We start from the raw sequence: 26,127 nt of genomic DNA on the forward strand, positions 1-26,127 counted from the left end.
ATATAATGGCACGGGTGGCAATAGCGATGAATGAATGGAATGTATAGGGATGACACACCAGTGAATGATTGATTGAAGGTTGTGTATTTGTATAAACATAATGAGTAAGAAGTGTTTGTTTGAATGATATGTTTGAATGATAGGCCTGTAAGATATTGAGTAAATAAAGTAATATAACTGAAAACTGAAAGAGGCACATTAAATGACAGTAAAGTACTGTCAGAAAGTACTTTTATTGGATTAAACTATGGGAACCCCACACAATAACATTTGCTTCTGCAATATCTATCATAGCAATCAAATGTGCTTTAATATCTTTGATAATGAATTTATGTGACCAACTTTATTATTATTATTTCAGATCAGGCAATAACATGCACTGTCAACTGTGGGACATTATATAGACAGGTGTGTGCATTTCCAAATCATGTCCAATCAATTGAATTTACAACAGGTGCACTCCAATCAAGTTGTAGAAACGTCTCAAGGATGACCAATAGAAACAGGATGCACCTGAACTCAGTTTCGAGTCTCATAGCAAAGGGTCTGAAAGCTTATGTAAATAAGGTATTTTTTCTGTTATTATTTGTATACATTTTCTAAAATGTCTAAGAACCTGTTTTCGCTTTGTCATTATGGGGTATTGTGTTTAGATTGATGAGATTTTTTTGGTTTAATCCAATTTAGAATAAGGATGTAACGGAACAAAATGTGGAAAATGGGAAGATGTCTGAATATTTTCCGAATGCGCTGTAAGTGTGTTGACTGTTACAAAGGTCTTGTTTGCGATGTTAACAAATTAAATACGCAGTGGCATGGTGCATATAGCCATAGAAGCACAGTGACATGTGCCTCAATGCAGTCATATTTGTGGCATATTGGGAGTGTGGCTTTCAGTTAGTTATTTTTGAAAACCATCCCGTGAGAGTGACTGTCATTCAAGTTTCAAGTTTAAACTTTCAATGTCAAGTCCACAAGTACAGTGAAATGCCTTTCTTGCAAGATCCAAACCCAACAATGCAGTAATCAATATCAACACAGCACTAAAAATAACATAAGGTGGAACAAAAACACACAAGAAATAAAAAACAAGAAATAAGAAGAGCACGAGAAAGAAGGAAGCTACTGTATATACAGGGTCAGTTCCACTTCCAGCTAATCTGTTCTGTTCAATGATTTACATATACACTAGATGACTTATAGAGGGCGCTGTGTTCGAAGCCACTGTGCCTCCATCTTGGCACTCCCCACCATTGTAAAAAATATTTTGGAAGTTATAGAAATGCATTTATTAATGTCTACATTAGTTATAGCCACATTTATTCTATTACAGACACATTCATGCGTACATTTAAATTATATTATGTGAGCTAAAAATACAAACGAAAAAATCTCACATATATACAACTACAACAAAAATGTCCTTGAAACATTTAATATAAATACTGTAGAATTCCATTCATTCCTATGGAGGACTGCTCCTACTGGGGAGTGGCAATATGACCAACCGGTGGCATCAAAGCCTCTCAATGGCCAATACATACTGTAGCATCAGCAATCCAGGGTTTACATACATAATTAGATCTGTTATATTTCATAAAAGCTGACTAACCCAGTGCACTGACTGCTATTAATTCAATCTGATGGTGTTTGCATCTTTAGGAAAAATACAAATAATGTTCCATTTGGAACACTGACAAGTAGAGAGCATATCAAATATCAAACTCAAAACAAATTGTGGGGGGGCTTAGTCTTAGTTGTCCACTCAGGCCCACCCGTGCCTGCTCCCCTGCTTTAGCTACTGTATGTAAACAGGAAGCAGGTGAGCGACACATGATAGTGTGGTTTCGTGAGGCTGTGCGCTTATGTAAAACATGGATCATGATTTATTGCATTTCGAAAAATGGGATATCCAACCAGCGTAGGATGCTGCCTTGAAGTCTGAGGGCACATCCCCTTCATTATCAACACATCGTGCAAACAACATCAAAAGAACCTTTCCAGACTATGACGTCTGGAGGATTTTGAGAGTTAGGTGTTAGCCAGACTAGCTGTAGCTTGGGCAGTCTCATGGTTGTGTTGCTAGTGTAGAGGTGTCTATGTTGGCAGGAGACTGGGTAGGTGGTAGAACAGTTGAGGACTCTGTAGACTCTGTGTTGTCTTCTTCTGTGTTCCTCTGAGGGTCTGTGAGGTTAGGGTTAGGGTCAGGCTCTGTGAGGTCTGCTTCAAACCCTGGGTTAACCTGACCGTGAGAATGCCTCTTCTGGACCTCCTCAAAGATCTGGAGCACCTGGCAGAGACAAACACACAGAATATTACAGACATTATACAGACAGACACACAGAACATTACAGACATTATACAGACAGACACACACATAAGCGACACAGGCAGACACACGACCCCCCCCCCCCCTCAAAAAATGGGGGGTCTCAATTTAGAATAGTAGAAAACAAGGTGCAATTTCAAAATGTGGTTGTGCATCAGCAGTTTTCCTCTTGTTATGTCAGTCACTGACAGTCACTCAGTTAACACACGTCAGCAAACAATTTTTAGATTGGTAAGTTAGTCTAGCCAACCATCTAAACTTGTAGTAATCATGTCCCAATTACAGACAGAGCACAAAGTGCACGTTCCCAGGGGCCCTGACCTCCAGAGGGCCCCCATTGATTTTGTTAGTCACTCTCACTCAGATTTCATATTAACATGGCGTAAGTCATGGCAAAATGTGTACAATTGCGGGAAAATAGCTGTAAAACTTCAAATTTGTCTCTTCGCCCCATGGCAAAATGTGTAGAATTACAGAAAACTTGCTTTAAAACTGCAACATTTTCTCTTCGCCCCATGGCAAAATGTGTAGAATTGCAGAAAACTTGCTTTAAAACTGCAACATTTTCTCTTCGCCCCATGGCAAAATGTGTAGAATTGCAGAAAACTTGCTTTAAAACTGCAACATTTTCTCTTCGCCCCATGGCAAAATGTGTAGAATTGTAGGAAATTAACTTTAAAACTTAAATGTTTTCTCTCCGCCAACAAGAAGGGGGGGGCCCACTAAAATGTTTTGCACGCGAGGGTTTTGCGGGGGCCCCCAACCAAGAGCCGGCCCAGCATGCACGCCCACACACACACACACACGCACACCACAACAACCATTACATACAGGACATGAGGTGGTGTTACTGTCATGTCATGTTAACGGTCGGTGCTTCAGGTTGGTGTCAGTTTTGAGGTTCTTGTCATGTTAGCCGCCTTGTTTTTACCTGAGACTTGGGAATGAGGCCCACTCGGAAGAATCCAATATGGCCGCTGTCTATCTTGGTGCAGTCAACTACAGTGGAGGCGATGTTCTCTGGGGACGGGCCGTCACACAACACACCATCCACCTAGACAGACGGACGGGCGGACAGACACAGACAGACAGACAGACAGACAGACAGACAGACAGACAGACAGACAGACAGACAGTGAATGAGAAAATCACAATCTTTTTTTACATTTCCAAATGTGGTTTTGACTCAATTGATCTATGATATGTCTGTGTATCTATTTCACCTTGTCTCCCAGCTTGGCATACACCTGGTTGTGGTGTGTGGTGTCTGCTTCTCCTGTGGGGTTGGCTGATGTCACAGCAATGGGACCCACCTACAGAACAGAACATAATATTATCTGGCAACAATGGCAAGCATCCATTTAGATACTGTATAATGTATGTAGGGACTCCCGAGTGGCGCAGAGGTCTAAGCCACTGCATCTCAGTGCAAGAGGCGTCACTGCAGTCCCTGGTTCGTTTCCAGGTTGCATCGCATCCGGCCGTGATTGGGAGTTCCATAGGGTGGCGCACAATTGGCCCAGCGTTGTCCGGGTTTGGCCGGGGTAGGCTGTCATTGTAAATAATAATTTGTTCTTAACTGACTTGCCTAGATAATATAAAGGTTAAATAAAAAATATAAATAAATGTAATGTAGTATCTATGTACTACAACCCTGGTCCTAGAAGGCTACAGGGTGTGGAGGCTTTTGTAATTAATCCGTGATCGTACCAGGTTAATGAGGTGTGCTGCTACAGCACAATCAGGGTCAGGAATAGAGGTCAGTGGTCATGGTTAGGGTTCATACCAGGTTGATAAGATGAGTAGCCACAGCACAGTTTGGGTTCCTGATAGCAATGCTCTGAGGGGTTCCGATGTGTTTAGCTGATTCCCCCAGACCAAACATCTCCATCCATGGACCTGATGAGGGAAGACAGGAGATACTCATCATAATAACTAACATACACTACATACACATGCACACACACACACACACAACCCCTCCTTCCCTATATACACACTCACACACAGTGTTAATAACCCACCCCTGGCTATGACCATGCTGATAGAGGAGGGCCATGCTGCGCTCATGAAGTCCCAGAGCAGGGCAGACAGGAGGGATCTGACCGGTTCTAACTGGTTTATAGAGGACACCCATAGAGACATGGGCCGGTCCTGAGCCTGCTGCTTACACCTGCACAGGGAGAGACAAGTATAATATGTTATTAACATGCTGCTTATACCTGCAGCACACAGGGAGAGGCGAGTAGAATATGTTATTAACATGCTGCTTACACCTGCAGCACACAGGGAGAGACAGGTAGAATAAGTTATTAACAGGGTTGGGGAGTAACGGTTTACATATAATCCGTTACATGTAAGGGATTACAAAAAAAGTTACTGTAATCTGTTACATTACCAGCAAAAATATTGTAATCAGATTACAGATACTTTTGAAAAACGAAATGATTACTTTGAGGATTACATTTAAATTCAGACATTATGTTTGCGGAAAAAAATCTTTGACACTTCTGTTTTCTCAATAACATTCAAATCAGCATTGAAAAAAGGCGCAAGTTTAAGTTTGTTCCACCGGAGTGAGTCTGACCACAAGTCAGAGACCACTATGATGACACACCAAATGGGTTTGGATCGCTGGAAAAGAGCAGGAACAGGCTTTTGTAGGCTACAGTCCAAGCTATGTCTTCCAATGGTGCGACTGCTGTCAGCATCCAAAGATTATCCAACTTGAATAAACGCTTGGAGGTGAAGATGACAACAGTGTTGTAGTCTACGGAGATACGGATATCACTTATTATTAATATCTACATAACGCATTGATGTGAATCACACTGCTGCTCTCTCATTTAGCTATTTGCATGTTACAGATTGTGGTTGTTGTGGATGGCTAATCCATAGGCCTAATGGACACATGCTCAAACTCGCACACTTTTGATAGACTTAAAGGGACAATCTGTTGTTGCTACATTCTTTTTTGGACGGCCCAGTACCTAACTGGGGCCAAGCTTCCTGACATCCAAGACCTATATACTAGGCAGTGTCAGAGGAAAGCCCCAAAAATTGTCAAAGATTCCAGTCACCCAAGTCATAGACTGTTCTCTCTGCTACCGCACAGCAAGCGGTACCAAAAGGCTCCTTAACAGCTTCTACCCCCAGGCCATAAGACTACTGAACAGCTGATCAAATGGCCCCCCGGACTATATACATAACCCCCCCCCCCCCTTTTGTTTTTACACTGCTGCTACTTGTGTGTTTATTATCTATACATAGTCACTTTACAAATTACCTCAACTAACCTATACCCCCGCACATTGACTCGGTACCCCTGTATATAGCCTCGTTATTGTTATGTACATTTCCTGTGTTACTTTTTGTTTGATTGATTTAATTATTTTTACTTCAGTTTATTACATAAATATTTTATTAACTATTTCTTGAACTGCATTGTTGGTTAAGGTCTTTTCCCAGCATGAAGCATGAGAGAATGCCAAGAGTGTGCAAAGCTGTCATCAAGGCAAAGAGTGGCCACTTTAAAGAATCTCAATATAAAACATATTTTGATTGGTTTAACACTTTTTTGGTTACTACATGATTCCAAATGTGTTATTTCCTAGTAAAAATATAAAAAACCCTGGAATGAGTTGGTGTGTCCAAACTTTTGACTTGTACTGTATATCCATTGATTCTTAAATAATATAACTTATAACTCTTGATCTTAGCTCAACTGTCACACTCCATGAGAACCTAAAATATTAGCTTGTTTTTCTCCAATGTTTGTAAACGTAAACAAACCCTGTATAGCCTCATAACATGGTTAAAACAATAATTTTGATATGATGGATGATCAGTCCTTGCATCCATAGCTGTCTATTAATCTGAGAGTTTCTCCAGGCCCATTTCTTCAGGCCCATCCCTCTGCTTTTTACCAAAACAGAGGCTGGCGGCCATATTGTTATCGTTTTATCTCTGGACTTGTCCTTTAAACAGTTGCATGTGATCAAGTTATCAAAGTGTCACCAACAAAAAGGTAAACAATAGGCCTATTGCAAATGCAGTATATACTGACTTGCCTAATTAAATAAAGGTTAAATAAAAATGTGTTTTAAAAAAATGTAATATGGTATTCATTTTTCACATGTAAATAATATTTTCAGTAGTGCTCAAAGCATGCCCTTCCAAGAGCACAGCATTTATTTTTCAAATCAATGAGCCCAAGTGCAAGTGCTAGTTAAGTGGTCGAGGTGGGGAGGAGGATTATTTAGGATACTGTTTGAAGAGGTAGGATTTCAGATGTTTTCGGAAGATGGGTGTTGGGGGGAGGACAGAGAAGAGCTTGGCTTGGCCTGGGCTGTGCGGGAGCTGGGGGGTGGGGGGGCCAACGGATCTGAGGTGGCAGAACGGAGTGCTCAGGGTGGAGTGTAGGGTTTCAGTGTGAAGGTAGGGAGGGGCATATCCTTTTGCTGTTCCGTAGGTAAGCACCATGGTCTTGTAGGGGATGCAAGCTTCAACTGGAAGCCAGTGGAGTGTGCGGAGGAGCGGGATGAAATGAGAGAACTTGAAAACCAGGCAGGCTGCAGTGTTCTGGATAAGTTGCAGGGGTTTGATGGCACAAGCAGGGAGCCCAGCCAACAGTGAGTTTCAGTAGCCCAGACGGGAGAGGACAAGAGCCTGGATTAGGACCTGCGCCACTTCCTGAGGTAAGGTCGTACTCTAAGGATGTTGTAAAGCATAAACCTGCAGGAGCGGGTCAATGCGTTGATGTTTGCAGTGAACGACAGGGCGTTGTCCAGGGTCACGCCAAGGTTCTTTGCGCTATGGGAGGGCGACACCGTGGAGTTGTCAACCGTGATGAAGAGGTCTTTGAGCGGGATGTGTCTCAAGGGAGGGAGGAAGAGCAGGTCCACCTTGTCAAGGTTGAGCTTGAGGTGGTGGGCCGACATGCAAGTTGAGATATCTACCAGGCACGCAGAGATGCGTGTCGCCACCTGGGTGTCAGAAGGGGGGAAGGAGAAAAGTAGTTGAGGGTCATCCACAACATGTTGCTTACACCTTCAGCACAGGGAGAGACAAGGAGAATAGTTAGTTTAAATGCAGTATGATAGCCTGGTCCTTGATCTGTTTGAACTGTCTTGGTCGTGACAGAGGAGTTGGCGAGACAACTTAAATAGATCTGGGACCAGTCTACCACTATGAAGCATTGTGAGTACAAAGTTTATTCATTTAATTTAATGAAATTATCTTTTACAATGTACGTATAACGACCTAGTATGCAGTGTAATTGAAACTCACTTGTAGGCCTTTTCCACAGCGTCCGGTCTGTTACAAGCTGCCACCAGCACATAGACCGTGTCAGTGGGCATCCCACATATACCTCCACTCTTCATGATCTCTGGAGACACAGAGGGATAGGGAGAGTTGGGTTGAGACACATCAATAACCCAACTAAATAAAGACCTAAAGAACTTGCAATGAAGTGATCCTGTCAACCTCAACACACACACACAAATATACACACACAGCCTGTTATTCATAGTGTTTTCATGAGAATGATGCACTAGACTAGACCAATGGTTGTCATGGTTCTGAAGAGCTACTGGGTGTGCAGATTTGCTGTTTCAGCCCAGCACTGAGACCCTGCATTCTGCTCACCAGGACTTTGAATCAGGTGTGTTAGTACTGGAATGAAGCAAAACCCTGCACCCACAGTATTTCACCAGGAGCAGAGTTGGTGACCAGTTCTTTGTCTCAAATTGCACCCTATGCCCTTTAACATAAAGCACTACTTTAAATTAGTGCACTAGATAGAGAAAAGGGTGCCCTTTGGGACTGAGCCCAGGATAGGTACCCCCTTATGTTTCACCTGCTATCTGGTGGACGGCCGTGGCTTTGCGTGCGGGGACATGAAGACAGATGTCCTTCCCTCCTCCTCCCGTCCCACTCAGCCTGACTAACGCCCGTCCCAGGGGCAACTGGGGGGTCAGGAAGGTCAGGCTGAACAGACCAGACAGGAAACAGTAGAATGACATCAGGCCAAACACGATCGACACCCCGATGTCATACCCATAAGGCAGTGCTCCCATGGCATCCAGGAGGAAGGAGATGATAATGAGGTGAAAGGTCGCGGCATAGACAACCCAGGCTACGCTCAGGAACAGCGCTCCTACCGTCACCAGACTGTTGAACAACAGGAAGCTGATGATGCCCACAGCCAGGTTGAATCCCTGTGTGTCTCCATAGAGCCCGCCGTACCGCGTCAGCCCCCAGATGGACCACATGACACCGTACAGGACAAACGCCATGCTCTCAAGGGTCTTACCTACCGGAAATGTACACATTTGTATTTGTATTTATTATGGATCCCCATTAGCTGCTGCTTTCCTGGGGTCCAGCAAAATTAAAGCAGTTTATACAATTTTAAAACATTACAATACATTCACAGATTTCACAAAACACTGTGTGCCCTCAGGCCCCTACTCCACCACAACCACATATCTACAGTACTAAATCCATGTGTATGTATGTATACGTAACCGATGTGAAATGGCTAGCTAGTTAGCGGGGTGCGCACTAATAGCGTTTCAATCGGTGAAGTCACTCGCTCTGAGACCTTGAAGTAGTTGTTCCCCTTGCTCTGCAAGGGCCGCGGCTTTTGTGGAGCGATGGGTATCGAGGCTTCGAGGGTGGATGTTAGGGGCGAGGAGAGGGACGGAAGGTATACTGTTACATATAGCGCGTATGTTATCGCGTGTGTGTGTGTGTGTGTACAGTATGCATGTGTCTGTGCCAATGTTTGTGTTACTTCACAGTCTCCGCTGTTCCATAAGGTGTTTCTTTATCTGTTATTTAAATCTAATTTTACTGCTTGCGTCAGTTACTTGATGTGGAATAGAGTTCCATGTAGTCATGGCTCTATGTAGTAATGGTCATAGTCTATTCTGGACTAGGGGACTGTGAAGAGACCTCTTGTGGCATGTCTTGTGGGGTATGCAAGGGTGTCCAAACTGTGTGCCAGTAGTTTAGACATACAGCTCGGTGCATTCAACATGTCAATACCTCTCAAAAATAAAAGTAGTGATGAAGTTAATCTCTCCTCCACTTTCAGCCAGGAGAGATTGACATGCATATTATTAATATTAGCTGTCTGTGTACATCCAAGGGCCAGCCGTGCTGCCCTGTACTGAGCCAATTGTAATTTTCCTAAGTCCTTTTTTTGTGGCACCTGACCACACGACTGAACAGTAGTTAAGGTGCGACAAAACTAGGACCTGTACGACCTGCCTTGTTGATAGTGCTGTTAAGAAGGTAGAGTAGCGCTTTATAGACTGATTTCTTCCCATCTTAGCTACTACTGCATCAATATGTTTTGACCATGACAGTTTACAATCTAGTATTACTCCAAGCAGTTTAGTCATCTCAACTTGCTCAATTTCCACATGATTTATTTCAAGATTTAGTTGAGGTTTAGGGTTTAGTGAGTGTTTTGTTCCAAATACAATGCTTTTAGTTTAAAAAAATTGAGGGCTAACTTATTCCTTGCCACCCACTCTGAAACTAACTGCAGCTCTTTGTTGAGTGTTGCAGTCATTTCTGAAAAAATCAAGGGGCCTAAACAGCTACCCTGTGGAATTCCTGATTCTAACTGGATTATGTTTCAGAGGCTTCCATTAAAGAACACCCTCTGTGTTTGTTAGACAAGTAACTCTTTATCCACATTATAGCAGGGGGTGTAAAGCCATAACACATAAGTTTTTCCAGAAGCAGACTATGATCAATAATGTCAAAAGCTGCACTGAAGTCTAACAAGACAGCACCCACAACCATTTTATTATCAATTTCTCTCAGCCCATCATCAGTCATTTGTGTAAGTGCTGTGCTTGTTGAGTGTCCTTCCCTATAAGCATGCTGAAATTCTGTTCTCAATTTGTTTATTGTGAAATAGCATTGTATCTGGTGAAACACATTTTTCCCCAGAAGTTTATTAAGGGTTGGTAACAGGCTGATTGGTCGGCTATTTGAGCCAGTAAAGGGGGCTTTACTATTCTTGGGTAGCGGAATGGCTTTTGCTTACCCTCCAGGCCTGAGGGCACACGCTTTCAAGTAGGCTTAAATTGAAGATGTGGCAAATAGGAGAGGCAATATTGTCCGCTATTATCCTCAGTAATTTTCCATCTAGATTGTCAGACCCTGGTGGCTTGTCATTGTTGATAAACAACAATTATTTCACCTCTTCCACATTGATTTTATGGAATTCAAAAGTACAATTCTTGTCTTTCATAATTTGGTCCGATATACTTGGATATGTAGTGTCAGCGTTTGTTGCTGACATGTCATCCCTAAGTTTGCTTATCTTGCCAATGAAAAAGTCATTAAAGTAGTTTGCAATATCAGTGGGCTTTGTGATGAATGAGCCATCTGATTCAATGAATGAAGAAGGCAAGCTGGCTTTTTCCCCCAAAATTTAATTTAAGGTGCCCCAAAGCTTTTTACTATCATTCTTTATATAATGTATCTTTGTTTCATTGTGTAGTTTCTTTTCTTTTGTTTAGTCACATGATTTCTCAATTTGCAGTACGTTTGCCAATCAGTTGGGCTGCCAGACTTAATTGCCATACCCCTCTCTCATCCCTCTCAACCACACAATTTTTAAATTCCTCATCAATCCAAGGGGATTTAACCGTTTTTCCAGTCATTTTCTTAATGGGTGTGTGCTTATTAGTAACTGGAATAAGTCGTTTCAAAAATGCGTCAAGTGCAGCATCTGGTTGCTCCTCATGACACACCACAGACCAGCAACTATTCTTTACATCATCAACATATGAATCACTACAAAACTTCTTGTATGACCTCTTATACACTATATTAGGCCCAGCCTTTGGAACTTTGGTTTCCTAGATATGGCTATTATATTGTGATCACTACATCCTATGGATTTTGATACTGCTTTAAAGCAAATATCTGCAGCCTTAGTAACAATGTGATCAATACATGTTGATTTAATTCCTGTGCTGTTTGTAAATACCCTGGTAGGCTGACTGACAACCTGATCCAGGTTGCAGGAACTGGTTACAGTTTGAAGTTTTTTCCTGAGTGGGCAGCTTGATGATAGCCAGTAAATATTTAAATCACCCAGAAAATCTACTTCTCTGTTGATATCACATACATTATCAAGCATTTCACACATATTATCCAGATACTGACTGTTAACACTTGGTGGTCTATAGCAGCTTCCCACCAGAATGGGCTTCAGGTGAGGCAGATGAACCTGTAGCCATATTACTTCAACAGTATTTAACATTAGATCGTCTCTAAGCTTTACAGGAATGTGGTTCTGAAAATAGACCGCAACACCACCTCCGTTGGCATTTATGTATTTTCGGTAGATGTTATAACCATGTATTTCTACCACTGACTTCATGGACCTTGTTTCTTAGGATATATATGTTCATATGGGCTATTTTGAGCACTTTTCTGGGTTGCTTGATTGTTTTTAATGCTTTACTGGGAAGTTTATCAGAGGTAGACTTACTCATGTCATTTACATTGGAGCTGATAGTGCAGGGTGAGCTGCATAAAGTGGTCTTCCTACTATTGCACATCGCCTCAGAGCTAACAGTGTAACTCTGGTTTATAGGCTCATGATTACTGCTTACAATAGCTGTAGGATAAACAGATGTACTCGGTGCAATTAGGGGTACATAAATTAAATTACTTACATTGTGTTTGCCAATGCCCCTAAGATCATGTACATTTGATGAAACATTGTGACGACTCATTGTCACAACGGTAGAGATTAACTGAGATGGTCTTACACATTAAATGTTGGATATACAATAATTACAAATTGTAACACGTAAAAAACGCATTCTACAACCTCATCTTCGCTTTCACAAACACCTGAAAAGCTAGTTTGGATAGAGTGCATTTTTACTAATTCCTAAATACAACATTAGAATTGCAAATGGAATGTGTTCATCTTGTGTGAAGCCTCCATGGTTAAGGTCTTACCACGGGAGAAGGCCACGGAGCCGACCAGCAGCTGGAGGACGCCGCCTGCCACCACAGCCCAGGGCAGGACCAGCACGCCCAGCGGGGCCCGGTCCCCCGTGGACGCCGTGATGGAGAAGACAGCGAGGACAGAGCAGGCGTGACCTAACACCTCTGCGTCAGCATACCTGGAGTAGCCCAGGTAGGGAGCTTGACTATGTCTGTCGTGGGGGCGGAGAGTCAGGCCGCTGACACGCGTCACCAGGGCCTTGAACACACCCTCCCCCGTAGGAATCCTTTTGGCCGAGACGTTGTTGTAGGAGGTAACTAGTAACATTACGGCTGACACAACAAAGATGGCCGCCTGGACGCCCTGCGCCCCAGACTGGAAGGAGAGGGAGGGCTGGGCTGCGAGGGCGATAGTATACGCCACGTAGAACAGCTGGTAGAGACCCTCAGCTAGACTCTTCTGACAGCTGAACAGAGCCAGGATGAAGAATAGAACAGCAAAGACGACGGGAAAGGGGATGGGGGAGGAGGGGTGGATGGAGTAGGCTGTTAGGAGAGCACTGTAGCCCTCAGCAAAGCGCAGGATGGAGGTGAAGCCGTAGAAGGTGGCGGTCAGGGAGTCCATGGATCTGTAGGAGAGGACACACACAACTAGCTGGAATACAGCAGCCGTCCAAAGCCAGGGGACGTGACCAGGGGTGAGCTGAGGAACCACAGCCAGTAGGGGGCAGGCTATTACACTAGCAGACAGCAGATTCATCACCAGGCCTACAGGCACCACATCGTTACAGTCCTCTGGAGCTCTGACCCCTGAACCCTGACACCCTGCCCTTCTTCTCAGCCCCGTACCAGGAGCCTCCACCCTTCCCTGGGTGATAAAGGAGAGCAGGCGGCCACAGCCAAAGTAAGCCCCCACCAGGGTGACCAGCAGGTAGCAGGCGGCGGTGGCAGACTGGCCAAACCCCGGGGAGGAGAGGCCGGCAATCTGGTGCCCACAGGCCAGGCCGATAGACAGGGAGATGATTAACAGGACCACCTACAATACAACAAAACAACTTTATTTTCCATACGTTACAGCAAACAATGTAAAATGTGTCTTCTATTCAATTCCAAACCCCATTCAAATTGATAGACAGCTAGCTAGCTATATAGATAGAAAGATACAGATGTATGATCCTAATTTAATCACACTGTTGTTGCTGCGAATTTTTCTGCACAACAGGATTCACCTAACTTCACTGAAAACCTGCATCAACACTTGGTTATATATCAGTTTTTCTCAATCGCTTTGGCTCAGTTCTCGAATGACAATTTTTTTCAAAACAATAAGTTCAAATCTCTGAACAATTAGTTTCTTGCTCACACCAGATTTAAATTTTGCATTAATTTAAGCAAATTGCCCGTGTTTTGGCACGTGTGCAAAAGAGTAAGTACAATTGTCTACAATTTGCACAATAACTACATGCACATGGCTGATCTGTCACGTTCCTGACCTTATTTCCTTTGTTTAGTCTTTGGTTAGTTGGTCAGGACGTGAGCTGGGTGGGTATATTCTATGTTTTGTGTTTCATTGGTTTAGGTGTGTCTTATTGGCCCGATATGGTTCTCAATCAGAGGCAGGTGTTTTATGTTGTCTCTGATTGGGAACCATATTAAGGTAGGCTGTTTTCACTGTTTGTTTGTGGATGATTGTTCCTGTTCGTGGTTTCATTGTTTTTTCTATGTTCACTAGTTCAGAACTGTAGCGTCGTTGGTTTCGTTCTGTTTATTGTTTTGTTCGTATTGAAGATTATTCAAATAAATATGGATACATACCACGCTGCAATTTGGTCCTCCTCTCTTCCACATTACGACGATCGTTACAGAATCACCCGCCAAACTCGAACCAAGCAGCGTGGTAAGCGGCAGCAGCAGCAGCAGCAGGAGCAGCGATGTCAGGAGGAATGGACTTGGGAAGACGAACTGGACGGTAAGGGACCCTGGGTTCAAGCTGGAGAGTATCGCCGCCCTCGTAAAGAGCTGGAGGCAGCTAAAGCCGAGAGGCGGTGGTATGAGGAGGCAGCACGGAAGCGAGGCTGGAAGCCTGAGAGTCAGCCCCAAAAATGTATTGGGGGGTGGCTAAAGGGGAGTGTGGCGAAGTCAGGTAGGAGACCTGCGCCAACTCCCCGTGCTTACCGTGGAGAGCGAGAGTACGGGCTGGCACCGTGTTATGCGGAAAAGCGCACGGTGTCTCCTGTACGTGTGCTTAGCCCGGTGCGGTACATTCCAGCTCCACGTATCGGCCGGGCTACAGTGGGCATCGAGCCAGGTGCCATGAAGCCGGCTCAACGTATCTGGTCTCCAGTGCGTCTCCTCGGGCCGGTGTTCATGGCACCAGCCTTACGCATGGTGTCCCCGGTTCGCCAGCACAGCCCAGTACGGGCTGTTCCACCTCGCCACACTGGCCTGGCTACGGGGAGCATTCAACCAGGTAAGGTTGGGCAGGCTCGGTGCTTAAGAGCTCCTGTATGCCTGCACGGTCCGGTATATCCGGCGCCACCTCCTCGCCCCAGCCCAGTACCACCAGTGCCAACACCACGCACCAGGCTTCCTGTGCGTCTCCAGAGCCCTGTTCCTCCTCCACGCACTCGCCCTGTGGTGCGTGTCTCCAGCCCGGTACCACCAGTTCCGGCACCACGCACCAAGCCTCCTGTGCGTCTCCAGAGTCTAGAGTCTGCTGTCTGCCCAGCGTCGCCTGCGCTGCTCGTCTGCCCAGCGCCGCCTGCACTGCCCGTCTGCCCAGCGCCGTCTGAGCTGTCCGTCTGCCCAGCGCCGTCTGAGCTGTCCGTCTGCCCAGCGCCGCCTGCGCTGCCCGTCTGCCCAGCGCCGCCTGCACTGCCCGTCTGCCATGCGCCGTCTGAGCTGTCCGTCTGCCCAGCGCCGTCTGACCTGTCCGTCTGCCCAGCGCCGCCTGCGCTGCCCGTCTGCCCAGCGCCATCTGAGCTGCCCATCTCTCCTGAGCCTTCAAAGCCGCCCGTCTGTCCTGAGCCTTCAAAGCCGCACGTCTGTCCTGAGCCTTCAGAGCAGTCCGTCAGTCAGGAGCCGCTAGAGCCGTCCGTCAGTCAGCAGCCGCTAGAGCCGTCCGTCTGTCAGGAGCTGCCAGGGCCGTCAGTCAGCCAGGATCTGCCAGAGGCGTCAGCCAGCCAGGAGCTGCCAGAGCCGTCAGCCAGCCAGGAGCTGCAAGAGCCGTCAGTCAGCCAGGACCTGCCAGAGCCATCAGTCAGCCAGGACCTGCCAGAGCCGCCAGCCAACCAGGACCTGCCAGAGCCGTCAGTCAGCCAGGACCGGCCAGAGCCGTCAGTCAGCCAGGACCTGCAAGAGCCGTCAGTCAGCCAGGACCTGCAAGAGCCGCCAGCCAACCAGGACCTGCCAGAGCCGTCAGTCAGCCAGGACCTGCCAGAGCCGTCAGTCAGCCAGGACCGGCCAGAGCCGTCAGTCAGCCAGGACCTGCAAGAGCCGTCAGTCAGCCAGGACCTGCAAGAGCCGTCAGTCAGCCAGGACCTGCCAGAGTCGTCAGTCAGCCAGGACCTGCCAGAGCCGTCAGTCAGCCAGGACCTGCCAGAGTCGTCAGTCAGCCAGGAGCTGCCAGAGCTGCCTGTCACGCCGGCGATGCCGGAATTGCTCCTTATTCCAGAGCTGCCCCTCAGTCCGGAGCTGCCCCTCAGTCCGGAGCTGCCCCTCAGTCCAGAGGCGCCCAGAGGCGCCCCTGCAGTGATCACAGGCGATCACTGCAGGGGACGGTTGCGCCACGCAAGGAGATCTTGCATTGCAAGGGAAAACATCAGATGTGATGTTGACGAAAATCTCTTGCCAGACCAACAAGAGCGACAGGATGTCCACCAGGAAGATGGGAACTTGTAGTGTTATGTACTGTGAGGAGGTACAAAAACAGCATGTTTTTTCATTGTTGCAGGGTTTTTTTTGGGGGGTGTCATTTTGTGGCTAATTTTCTGTTCACTATATATGACTTTACATGTAAGAAATATGTAAAAATGGACATGCAAATGTGAATTTTCTGTTACAAAAATGTACTGTTTTCATACAAATGTGTATATCCTTTTTCTGTGTACTACAGTATTGTACAGTATTGACTTTCCCAGTAAACTTTTCCCTACTGTTGAAATGAATAACTAAAAAGCTCAGTGTGAGACACAATAGCATTCAGCTAGATGAAACTGACTTTCTGGTATAGTACAGTAAGCAGTTAGTGTCAACCAAAAAGTTTAACAAAACTGAAATTTGTATATAACAAACGTTTCCAGGGAGATTCATTTTTCCAGGGAAAAAACATTGAAACATTTTGAGCAGTACGGCTCACACAATGACAAAACTTTTCATTTTGGTGGCATTGGCCAATTTACCGACACAATAACTAGGTTTTGAAGCATGAGTTAAATGTTTTGGGTGAGTTACTACATTTTTCAGACATGCAATAGAGTTGTGATGTCCCATAAAACAGTTGTGACAATTGCACTTACAGTTCAGAGAATGTTAAGACTGTTTCAGAAAATGAGCAAAAGCGATTGAGGAAAACAAACAATACTGCACTTTTCATGCAGCCTAATGTTGGCCAGCTAATAGCCTAACCACCGATAAAGGAACACTACATCGGCAGAACAGTGTGAATGGACTAAATGTTAAAATCCTGTTGCTGCAGTATTATTTCCCTGCAACAAAACTGGTCAAATTAAGAGTGTACATCTGTAGATAGATATGTAGATAGATACGATAGATACTGTAGATAATTACACACACCTCTCTCTGGAGGACAGATACTGTAGCCAGTATGAGGAAGGCCAGGGTGAAGGCTGCTAGGCCAGGGACCAAAGAGGACCTCAGCTCTGTAGTCCCCACCAACCCCTCCCCAACGAGCAGGTAGACCAGTCCAGACCCACACCACAGGGCTGACACGGTCAGACACACACTGGAGAACAACTGGGACTGAGACAGGCTGCGACGCACCCCTAGCGGGAGGGAGGCAGGGAGGGAGGAAGGGAAAAACATTTGTTTATCTCTGGCTGATATCACGTTCAAATTCAATGAAATCATGAATGCATGCCATAGTCCACGTTAGCATAGTTAATGGTGCTCTGCCATTTCCTGAATGCTAAAATTCTAATTGTTCGCCTAATATTTGTTTATATGACAAAACAAGAAATGTATAGTGTAGAGAATCATTGTACCATCTAAACCGCTGTGAAATATATGTTCAATATATTGCCTTTAAAGCTGTTTGAAACTGGTGAACAAAACCCGAAAGAAAAAGACGCAACAACGAAACTTAAGAAATTGAAGCATAGAAATAGTGCACATAGAAAGGGTAACAGAGTATGGTTAGGATTTATATGAGTAATAAACAGTAGGTAGGCTACCAGAGTATGCCAAAAGGGAAGCGATGATGAGCAGCAGCACCCCCAGTGCAGTATGGGGGATGAAGTCTTTGTCAGGAGAGCTGCCATAGTTATTCACCAACAGCAGCAGAGAACCTGTAGGAGAAACCAACAGAAAAAACACAAGGTAAATGCACAGCTGGCTTTAGACCAGACCAACTCAGAAAAAAAGCCAATTGTTTGACAAGAACCCATGAACACAGCTCCAAGTTTCTGTACCGCAACTTGACTGACGTACCTGACCACTTTCACTCAAATCCACGATGGGGGAGCAAACATTGTCAGGTTTTGGCCAGGACTGTTCTAGTTTTGGTCACTAGATGTCCCCATTGCACCTTTTTTGAACCTTTTGTTTTTTCTCCCCTTATCCCGGCAGGCAGACCTCCCCCTCCGCCCCGTATCATCGGAGGCCAGCCGGCTTATACCGTCCACCGGATACTGGACTCCCGCCGGGTGCAGCGGTCCTGGCAGTATATGGTGGACTGGGAAGGCTACGGTCCCGAGGAGCGCTCCTGGGTTCCTGCCAAGGACATACTGGACCCTGACCTCATTCGTCAGTTCAGGGCCCTCCACCCTGAGAAGGCTGGTAGGAACGTCAGGAGCCGTTGCTAGGAGGGGGATTCTGTCAGGTTTTGGCCAGGACTGTTCTAGTTTTGGTCACTAGATGTCCCCATTGCACCTTTTTTGAACCTTTTGTTTTTTCCTTGCTCTAATTATTGTTTGCACCTGTATGTCGTTCCCTTGTTAGTATTTAAACCCTGTGTGTTCCTCAGTTCTTTGCTCAGTGTTTGTATGTTAGCACCCAGCCCCAGCCCAAGCCTTGTTGTGAACATATATTTTCTCTTGTTGGATTTTCCAGAGGTTCTCTGGTTTTGTTCTTGTGTTTTTTTCAGATTAGTCTTTTGAGGTTTGTTTTTTCCCTTGCTGTTCTTACCACTTTGTGGATTTTCTTTGTATTTTGGAAGATATCCATTTTTTGCCTTTTGGCTTTATTTTGGACATTGTGGATATATATTCTTTGCCTGAAGATCTTGTTCTTTTATTAAACCACCATCTTTAGTACTGCTGTGTCTGCCTCATCTTCTGGGTTCTGCTGATTATTAGTGACTGTTTCTCGCACCGGGTCCTGACAAACATGTTGCCTCATGATTGGTCAACGTGCACACAATTAGTAGCCTATGGTCGAGTTCCTGACCGACTACATGCGCAGGCATTGTATTGCATTCAAACTTCGGTTGGCTAGGCTACCTAGGCCTTTTCAATCAAAAATTATTGACAGGAATAATTAAATCAATTAGAAGTGATGACATACAGTACCAGTCAAAAAGTTTTTCTTTATTTTACTATTTTATACATTGTAGAATAATAGTGAAGACATCAAAACTATGAAATGGAATCATGTAGTAACAAAAAAGTGTTAAACAATTCAAAACATATTTTATATTTGAGATTCTTCAAAGTAGCCACCTTTGCCTTCATGACAGCTTGCACACTCTTGGCATTCTCTCAACTAGCTTCTTGAGGAGTGCTTTTCCAACAGTCTTGAATGAGTTCCCACATATGCTGAGCACTTGTTGGCTGCTTTCCTTCACTCTGCAGTCCAACTCATCCCAAACCATCTTAATTGGGTTAAGGTCATCTGATGCAGCACTCCATCACTCTCCTTCTTGGTAAAATACCCCTTACACAGCCTGGAGGTGTGTTGGGTCATTGTCCTGTTGAAAAATAAATGATAGTCCCACTAAGCGCAAACCAGATGGAATGGCGTATCGCTGCAGAATGCTGTGGTAGCCATGCTGGTTAAGTGTGTGTCACCAGCAAAGCACCCCACACCATCACACCTCTTCCTCCATGTTTCATGGTGGGAACCACATACGCAGAGATCATCCGTTCACCTACTCTGAATCTCACAAAGACACGGCGTTTGGAACCAAAAATCTTACATTTGGACTCATCAGACCAAATGACAGATGTCTAATGGCCTTTGTTCGTGTTTCTTGGCCCAAGCAAGTCTCTTCTTACTATTGGTGTCCTTTAGTAGTGGTTTCTTTGCAGAAATTCGACCACGAAGGCCTGATTCATTCAGTCTCCTCGTAACAGTTGATGTTGAGATGTGTCTGTTACTAGAACTCTGTGAAGCATTTATTTGGGCTGCAATTTCTGAGGCTGTTAACTCTAATGAACTTATCCTCTGCAGCAGAGGTAACTCTGGGTCTTCCTTTCCTGTGGCGGTCCTCATGAGAGCCAGTTTCATCATAGCGCTTGATGGTTTTTGCAACTGAACTTCAAGAAACTTTCAAAGTTCTTGAAATGTTCCCGGATTGACTGACCTTCATGTCTTAAAGTAATGATGGACTGTCGTTTCTCTTTGCTTATTTGAGCTGTTCTTGCCATAATATGGACTTGGTATTTTACCAAATAGGGCTATCTTCTGTTTACCAACCCTACCTTGTCAAAACACATCTGATTGGCTCAAACGCATTCAGAAGGAAAGAAATTCCGCAAATTAACTTTTACAAGGTACACCTTGTTGAAATGCATTCCAGGTGACTACCTCATGAAGCTGCTTGAGAGAATGCCAAGCGTGTGCAAATCTGTTATCAAGGCAAACTTTGAATAATCTCAAATATAAAATATATTTTGATTTGGTTAACACTTTTTTGGTTACTACATGATTCCATGTGTGTTATTTCATAGTTTTGATGTCTTCACTATTATTCTACAATTCAGAAAATAGTAAGAATAAAGAAAAACCCTGGAATGAGTAGGTGTGTCCAAACTTTTGACTGGTACTGTAGGTTAAACTGTGTTAATGCACCTGTAACCTTTTAATTACAGATTTATATAAGTCTATGATGCAGCCCTGTTAGTTATATTGTCTAATCGCAGTTGTCTCTGTGTCTGTGTAATGTTAACCCCTGTTAGTCTTGTTTTAAAATGTTATACATATGAACAAGTACATCAAGTACTTCAGACAGAGTTTTCACACTCCCAGGGCCAGGAGTTTTTCCAGGAGTTGTTTTATTAGTATGTGACCTGGTTAGAAAAACTCTGGCCCTATAATTTCCAAAATAAACCCTTTTACAACTGATTACTCACTATGTCATACCCTACACAGGGATTGTCACACAACATAATGCCACAGATGTCTCAAGTTTTGAGGGAGCCTGCAATTGGCATGCTGACTGCAGGAATTTCCACCAGAGCTGTTACCAGAGAATGTAATGTTAATTTCTCTACCATAAGCTGCCTCCAACGTTGTTTTAGAGAATTTGGCAGTACGTCCAACAAGCCTCACAACCACAGACCACGTGTAACCACACCACTCCAGCACCTCCACATCCGGCCTCTTCACCAGCGGGATCGTCTGTAACCAGCCACCCGGCAGCTGATGAAACTGGGGGTTTGCACAACCAAAGAATTTCAGACAGTGTGTATGGCATTGTGTGGGCGAGCGGTTTGCTGATGTCAACGTTGTGAACAGAGTATCCCATGGTGGTGGTGGGGTTATGGTATGGGCAGGCATAAGCTACGGACAACGAACACAATTGCATTTTATCGATGGCAATTTTTATGCACAGAGATACCGTAACGAGATCCTGAGGCCCATTGTCGTGCCATTCATCCGCCGCCATCACATCACCTCACCTAACACCACTCAGACTCTCGAGTGGCGCAGCGGTCTAAAGCACTGCATCTCAGTGCTAGAGGCATCACTACCAACACCCTGGTTCGAATCCAGGCTGTATCATAACCAGCCGTGATTGGGAGTCCCATAGGGAGGCGCACAATTGGCCCAGCGTCGTCCGGGTTTGGCCGGTGTAGGCAGCATGCAATGACATTCTACACGATTCTGTGCTTTCATTGTAAATAAGAATTTGTTCTTAACTGACTTGCCTAGTTAAATGAAGGTTAAATTTAAAAAAAAAATTATGTTTCAGCATTATACTGCACAGACCCCTGTCGTAAGAACCTGTACATAATTCCTGGAAGATAAAATTAACTAGATCTTCCATGGCCTGCATACTCACCATACATTTCGCCCATTGAGCATGTTTGGGATGCTCTGCATCGACATCTACAACAGCGTGCTCCAGTTCCCGACAATATCCAGCAACTTGGCACAGACATTGAAGAGGAGTGAGACAACATTCCACAGGCCACAATTGACAGCCTCATCAACTCCACAGTATGCAAAGGAGATGTGTCGCGCTGCATGAGGTAAATGGTGGTCACACCAAATAAATAATGACTGGTTTTCTGATCCGCTCCACCTTTTTGTATCTGTGACCAAAAGATACATACACTATATATATATATAAAACTATGTGAACACCCCTTCAAATTAGTGGATTCGGCTATTTCTAAAATCGAGCACACCGCCATGCAATCTCCATAGACAAACATTGGCAGTAGAATGGCTTTACTGAAGAGCTCAGTGACTTTCAACGTGGCGCAGTCATAGGATGCCACCTTTCCAACAAGTCAGTTTATAAAATGTCTGCCCTGCTAGAACTGCAAGTGCTGTTATTGTGAAGTGGAAACGTCTAGGAGCAACAACAGCTCAGCCGTAAAGTGGTAGGCCACACAAGCTCACAGAACGGGACTGCCAAGTGCTGAAACGCGTAGTGCATTCAAATTTTCTGTCCTCGGTTGCAACACTCACTACCGAGTTCCAAACTGCCTCTGGAAGCAATGTCAGCACAATAATTGTTCATCGGGAGCTTCAAGAAATGGGTTTCCATGGCCGAGCAGCCACACACAAGCCTAAGATCACCATGCGCAATGCCAAGCGTTGGCTGTAGTGGTGTAAAGCTTGTCGCCATTGAACTCTGGAACAGTGGAAACGCGTTCTACGGAGTGATGAATCACGCTACACCATCTAGCAGGCCGGTGGATGAATCTGGGTTTGGCAAATGCCAGGAAAACACCACCTGTCCGAATGCATAGTGCCAACTGTAAAGTTTGGTGGATGATGAATAATGGTCTGGGGCTGTTGTTCACGGTTCAGGCTCCTTAGTTCCAGTGAAGGGAAATCTTAACGTTACAGCTTACAATGACATTCTACACGATTCTGTGCTTTCAACTTTGTGGCAACAGTTTGGTGAAGGCCCTTTCCTTTTTCAGCATGACAATCCCCCGTGCACAAAGCGAGGTCTATACAGAAATGGTTTGTCGAGATCGGTGTGTAAGAACTTGACTGGCCTGCACAGAGCCCTGACCTCAACTCCATCGAACACCTTTGGGATGAATTGAAACACAGATTGCGAGCCAGGCCTAATCGCTCAACATCAGTGCCCAACCTCACTAATGCTCTTGTGGCTGAATGGAAGCAAGTCCCAGTTGCAATGTTCCAACATCTAGTGGAAAGCCTTCCCTGAAGAGTGGAGGCTGTTATATCAGCTAAGGCGGGACCAACTCCATATTAATGCCCATGATTTTGGAATGAGATGGGGCGACGCACAATTGGCATAGCGTCGGGAGGGTTAGGGAGGGTTTGGCCGGTAGGGATATCCTTGTCTCAGTATGTAAAATGTAATAAAAAAATGTATGCACTCTACTGTAAGTCGCTCTGGATAAGAGCGTCTGCTAAATGACTAAAATGTAAATGTAAATGTAATGTTCAACGAGCAGTGTCCACATACTGTACTTTTGGTCATGTAGTGTATCTGTATTCCCAGTTATGTGAAATCCATAAATTAGGGCCTAATTAACTTTTTTAATTGACTGATTTCCTTATACGAACTGTAACTCAGTAAAGTCTTTGAAATTGTTGCATGTTGCATTTATATTTTGGTTCAGTGTATGTTTTCTACAAACCTTCCAGAGAGGCCATAAGTAATGGCAGTCAAAATTCAGTATCATATCAAACTGTTATTTCCTGATAGATGCTGGTTGAAAATACAATCAACACAGGATGTCTTAATCAGCGGGTTTAGTATACGTTAATAAACCAGTTCCCAACCTCTCTGCTAATAACAGCTAGTTTTCAGGTTAGGCTACATTTCCCTCCCATTAGGCTCTCCTTCTCCGGTGGATTGATCACACTGTGGTTAATGCACCGCTTTGTTGCCCATCCACTCCCCACTCAACATTTTTGCATGAGAATATTTATTTTTTATCCCTTTAATGGAAAACTATTATAGTAAGGTACTTAATTGTTGCCCAGAGACTATTTGATATTGAGATAAATTATTTTTATACAGCTGCATTGGGCCTTTGAAATTCAGGAGATTAATTTTAAATGCTAAAAATACAATCTAGTGGGATGAGCCGACTACGCCTCTGCTACTATTTATTTCAGCGAAACCTGGGCGTGGTTTGCACTCCAGCGTAGCAGGTAAGGAGAGTATAGCTCCAAGTCCTATGTTAGTCTACTGGAATTGTTTGCTGATCAGTTATTATTTTTATTTTTTTAATCACCTGCCCAATACGGCATCCCCCAGAGCAGGCTCAACTTTCCCGGCTGCCAGAAATTGTCCATCACTTACAATGCGGTTTAACCAGAAAGCTCCGTTTTATGTTTACTGGAATTCTTAGTTGTGTTGTTTTCAGTAATAAAAAAATCACCTGGGGCAACTTTAGAGCAAGCTCAGCTTTCCAAATGCATAGTTTACTTGCCCCAGGCAATAGGACAACTCTTAACGTCCCTGAAACAACTAGGCTCAGTAGTTTTACCTGCTTACCATCAGAAGAAAAAAAAATCGCCCACTCTGGGACCTGTGGTGCCACCTCTGTTCATGTCTCTCATTAAGCCATTTTGAGAAAACCAAATAAAATAATAAGCGAATTAATGAATCATCTAAATTCATGTATACTATAATACATATACTATCGTCGCTGTCTGATGAAAACCTCGTATTTCCAAAACATAAACTTTTTAGGATTTTCCCATTAATAACAAACAAGTATTTTTTTTACTTCAAGAAACTATTTTGAATACATTTTCTTGGTCCTAGAGTCATGAAATGTTCAGAGTTACTTCTTCAAATAAATGTACAAAAATTTGAATTGCAAAAATGGAGTTCATCAGACAGCGACTATATAAACCTTCACAAAACAATGTGTGATCACAATATGAGACATATTAGGATAATCCAAATAAAACGAAAAATAACAACAAATTAAAGTTCCCACTCCTTTTCTTAACAAATATGATTCGATTATCGATCAATGAACTATTATGAAGTCGTCAATAGTCGGTTATCCATGCTAGGTATTGTTTTATGAAAAACGTCTCATAGCTCAATAAATTCAATAATGTATCGCAAAACAGGACTACTTCTTTAGACGGTTTAAGGCTATATAAAAACAAATAGAAATGATCAGTCAGAATTCAGAATCTTCATCTAGACTTACCGCCGGAGATCCCGAGGATGCCCACGGAGAAATGCAGCGACTCCAGCTCAGCCATCACCAGAGCATCTGATGCACGCGCCACGGAGCGCTGAGGTTATAAATGCATTTCCGGTTTTCTTACGTCACTCTCTACCTGTTACAGGACACTACCGGAGGATAGTCGGGAAAGTTACATCATAAACAACAACACCGGGACAACAACAGAGCTTTTTGTCAGAAGTTCTGCCTCGTGAAATGAGTTGTATTTTCCAATGTCGTACACTCATGGATATGCACATCGGTGCACGCCTATCTCGTAGCCTGATGTTGAACATGCATTAAATAAACCGACATTTCAAAGCTAGTCACATCCTTCTTATCTATGAAAATTATGAACATCTGAAATTGCAGAAATTTCCCCTAGACACCTTTTTTAAATATGGTCTTTTAAAGGGGCAATCTGCGATTGCTACATCCATTTTTGGACTTTAAATTAATGATATATAGCCATTGATTCTTCAGGAATATAGGCTAACTTATACATGTTTTATACGTTTTAATTCAGCTGTAACCCCATCAAAACCAAGAATCAATGCTTGTTTTTCTCTATTGTTTGTAAACAATCTAATTGAAGAGTTCATTCCAAAACTCTATTTATACATTTTCAGAAATGTTGATAAATTAGCTTTTATTGTTTGAAGAAATTATGAAAGAGATTGGTGTATTTTTTCACTATCTAATCATGGCATGGGGTTGTTCAATGACAGGCATATACTGTATTTGTTTAAAATATATCACTTGATGGTTTCATTTCAGAGAGACAAATAATCATGTTATTTGCAAAATTGCAAAAGGCGTCACTGCAGTCCCTGGTTCGTATCCAGGCTGTATCACAACCGTCTGTGAGTCCCATAGGGTGGCGCACAATTGGCCCAGCATCGCCCGGGTTAGGGAAGGGTTTGGCCGGGGGGGCTTTACTTTGCTCATTGCACTCTAGTGACTCCTTGTGGTGGGTCGGGCACCTGCAGCCTGACCTCA

At 44.2% G+C, this 26,127-nt stretch overlaps 1 protein-coding gene across 1 annotated transcript; it reads right to left on the reverse strand.

Annotated features, from left to right (window-relative positions):
• Window positions 1–236: 236 nt before the first annotated feature.
• Window positions 237–25,165, reverse strand: LOC129864727 (uncharacterized). The gene is made up of 11 exons (XM_055937029.1): window positions 25,111–25,165; window positions 17,734–17,847; window positions 17,138–17,325; window positions 12,335–13,358; window positions 8,190–8,645; window positions 7,619–7,718; window positions 4,354–4,502; window positions 4,116–4,228; window positions 3,553–3,642; window positions 3,261–3,383; window positions 237–2,290 (listed from the first exon to the last, which is right to left on the reverse strand). Exons 1-11 carry the CDS (start codon window positions 25,163–25,165, stop codon window positions 2,069–2,071), a joined length of 2,634 nt encoding a protein of 877 aa, XP_055793004.1. The 3' UTR covers window positions 237–2,068.
• Window positions 25,166–26,127: the final 962 nt, after the last annotated feature.

Source organism: Salvelinus fontinalis, chromosome 11 (genome assembly GCF_029448725.1).
Source record: "Salvelinus fontinalis isolate EN_2023a chromosome 11, ASM2944872v1, whole genome shotgun sequence".
NCBI lineage: Eukaryota > Metazoa > Chordata > Actinopteri > Salmoniformes > Salmonidae > Salvelinus > Salvelinus fontinalis.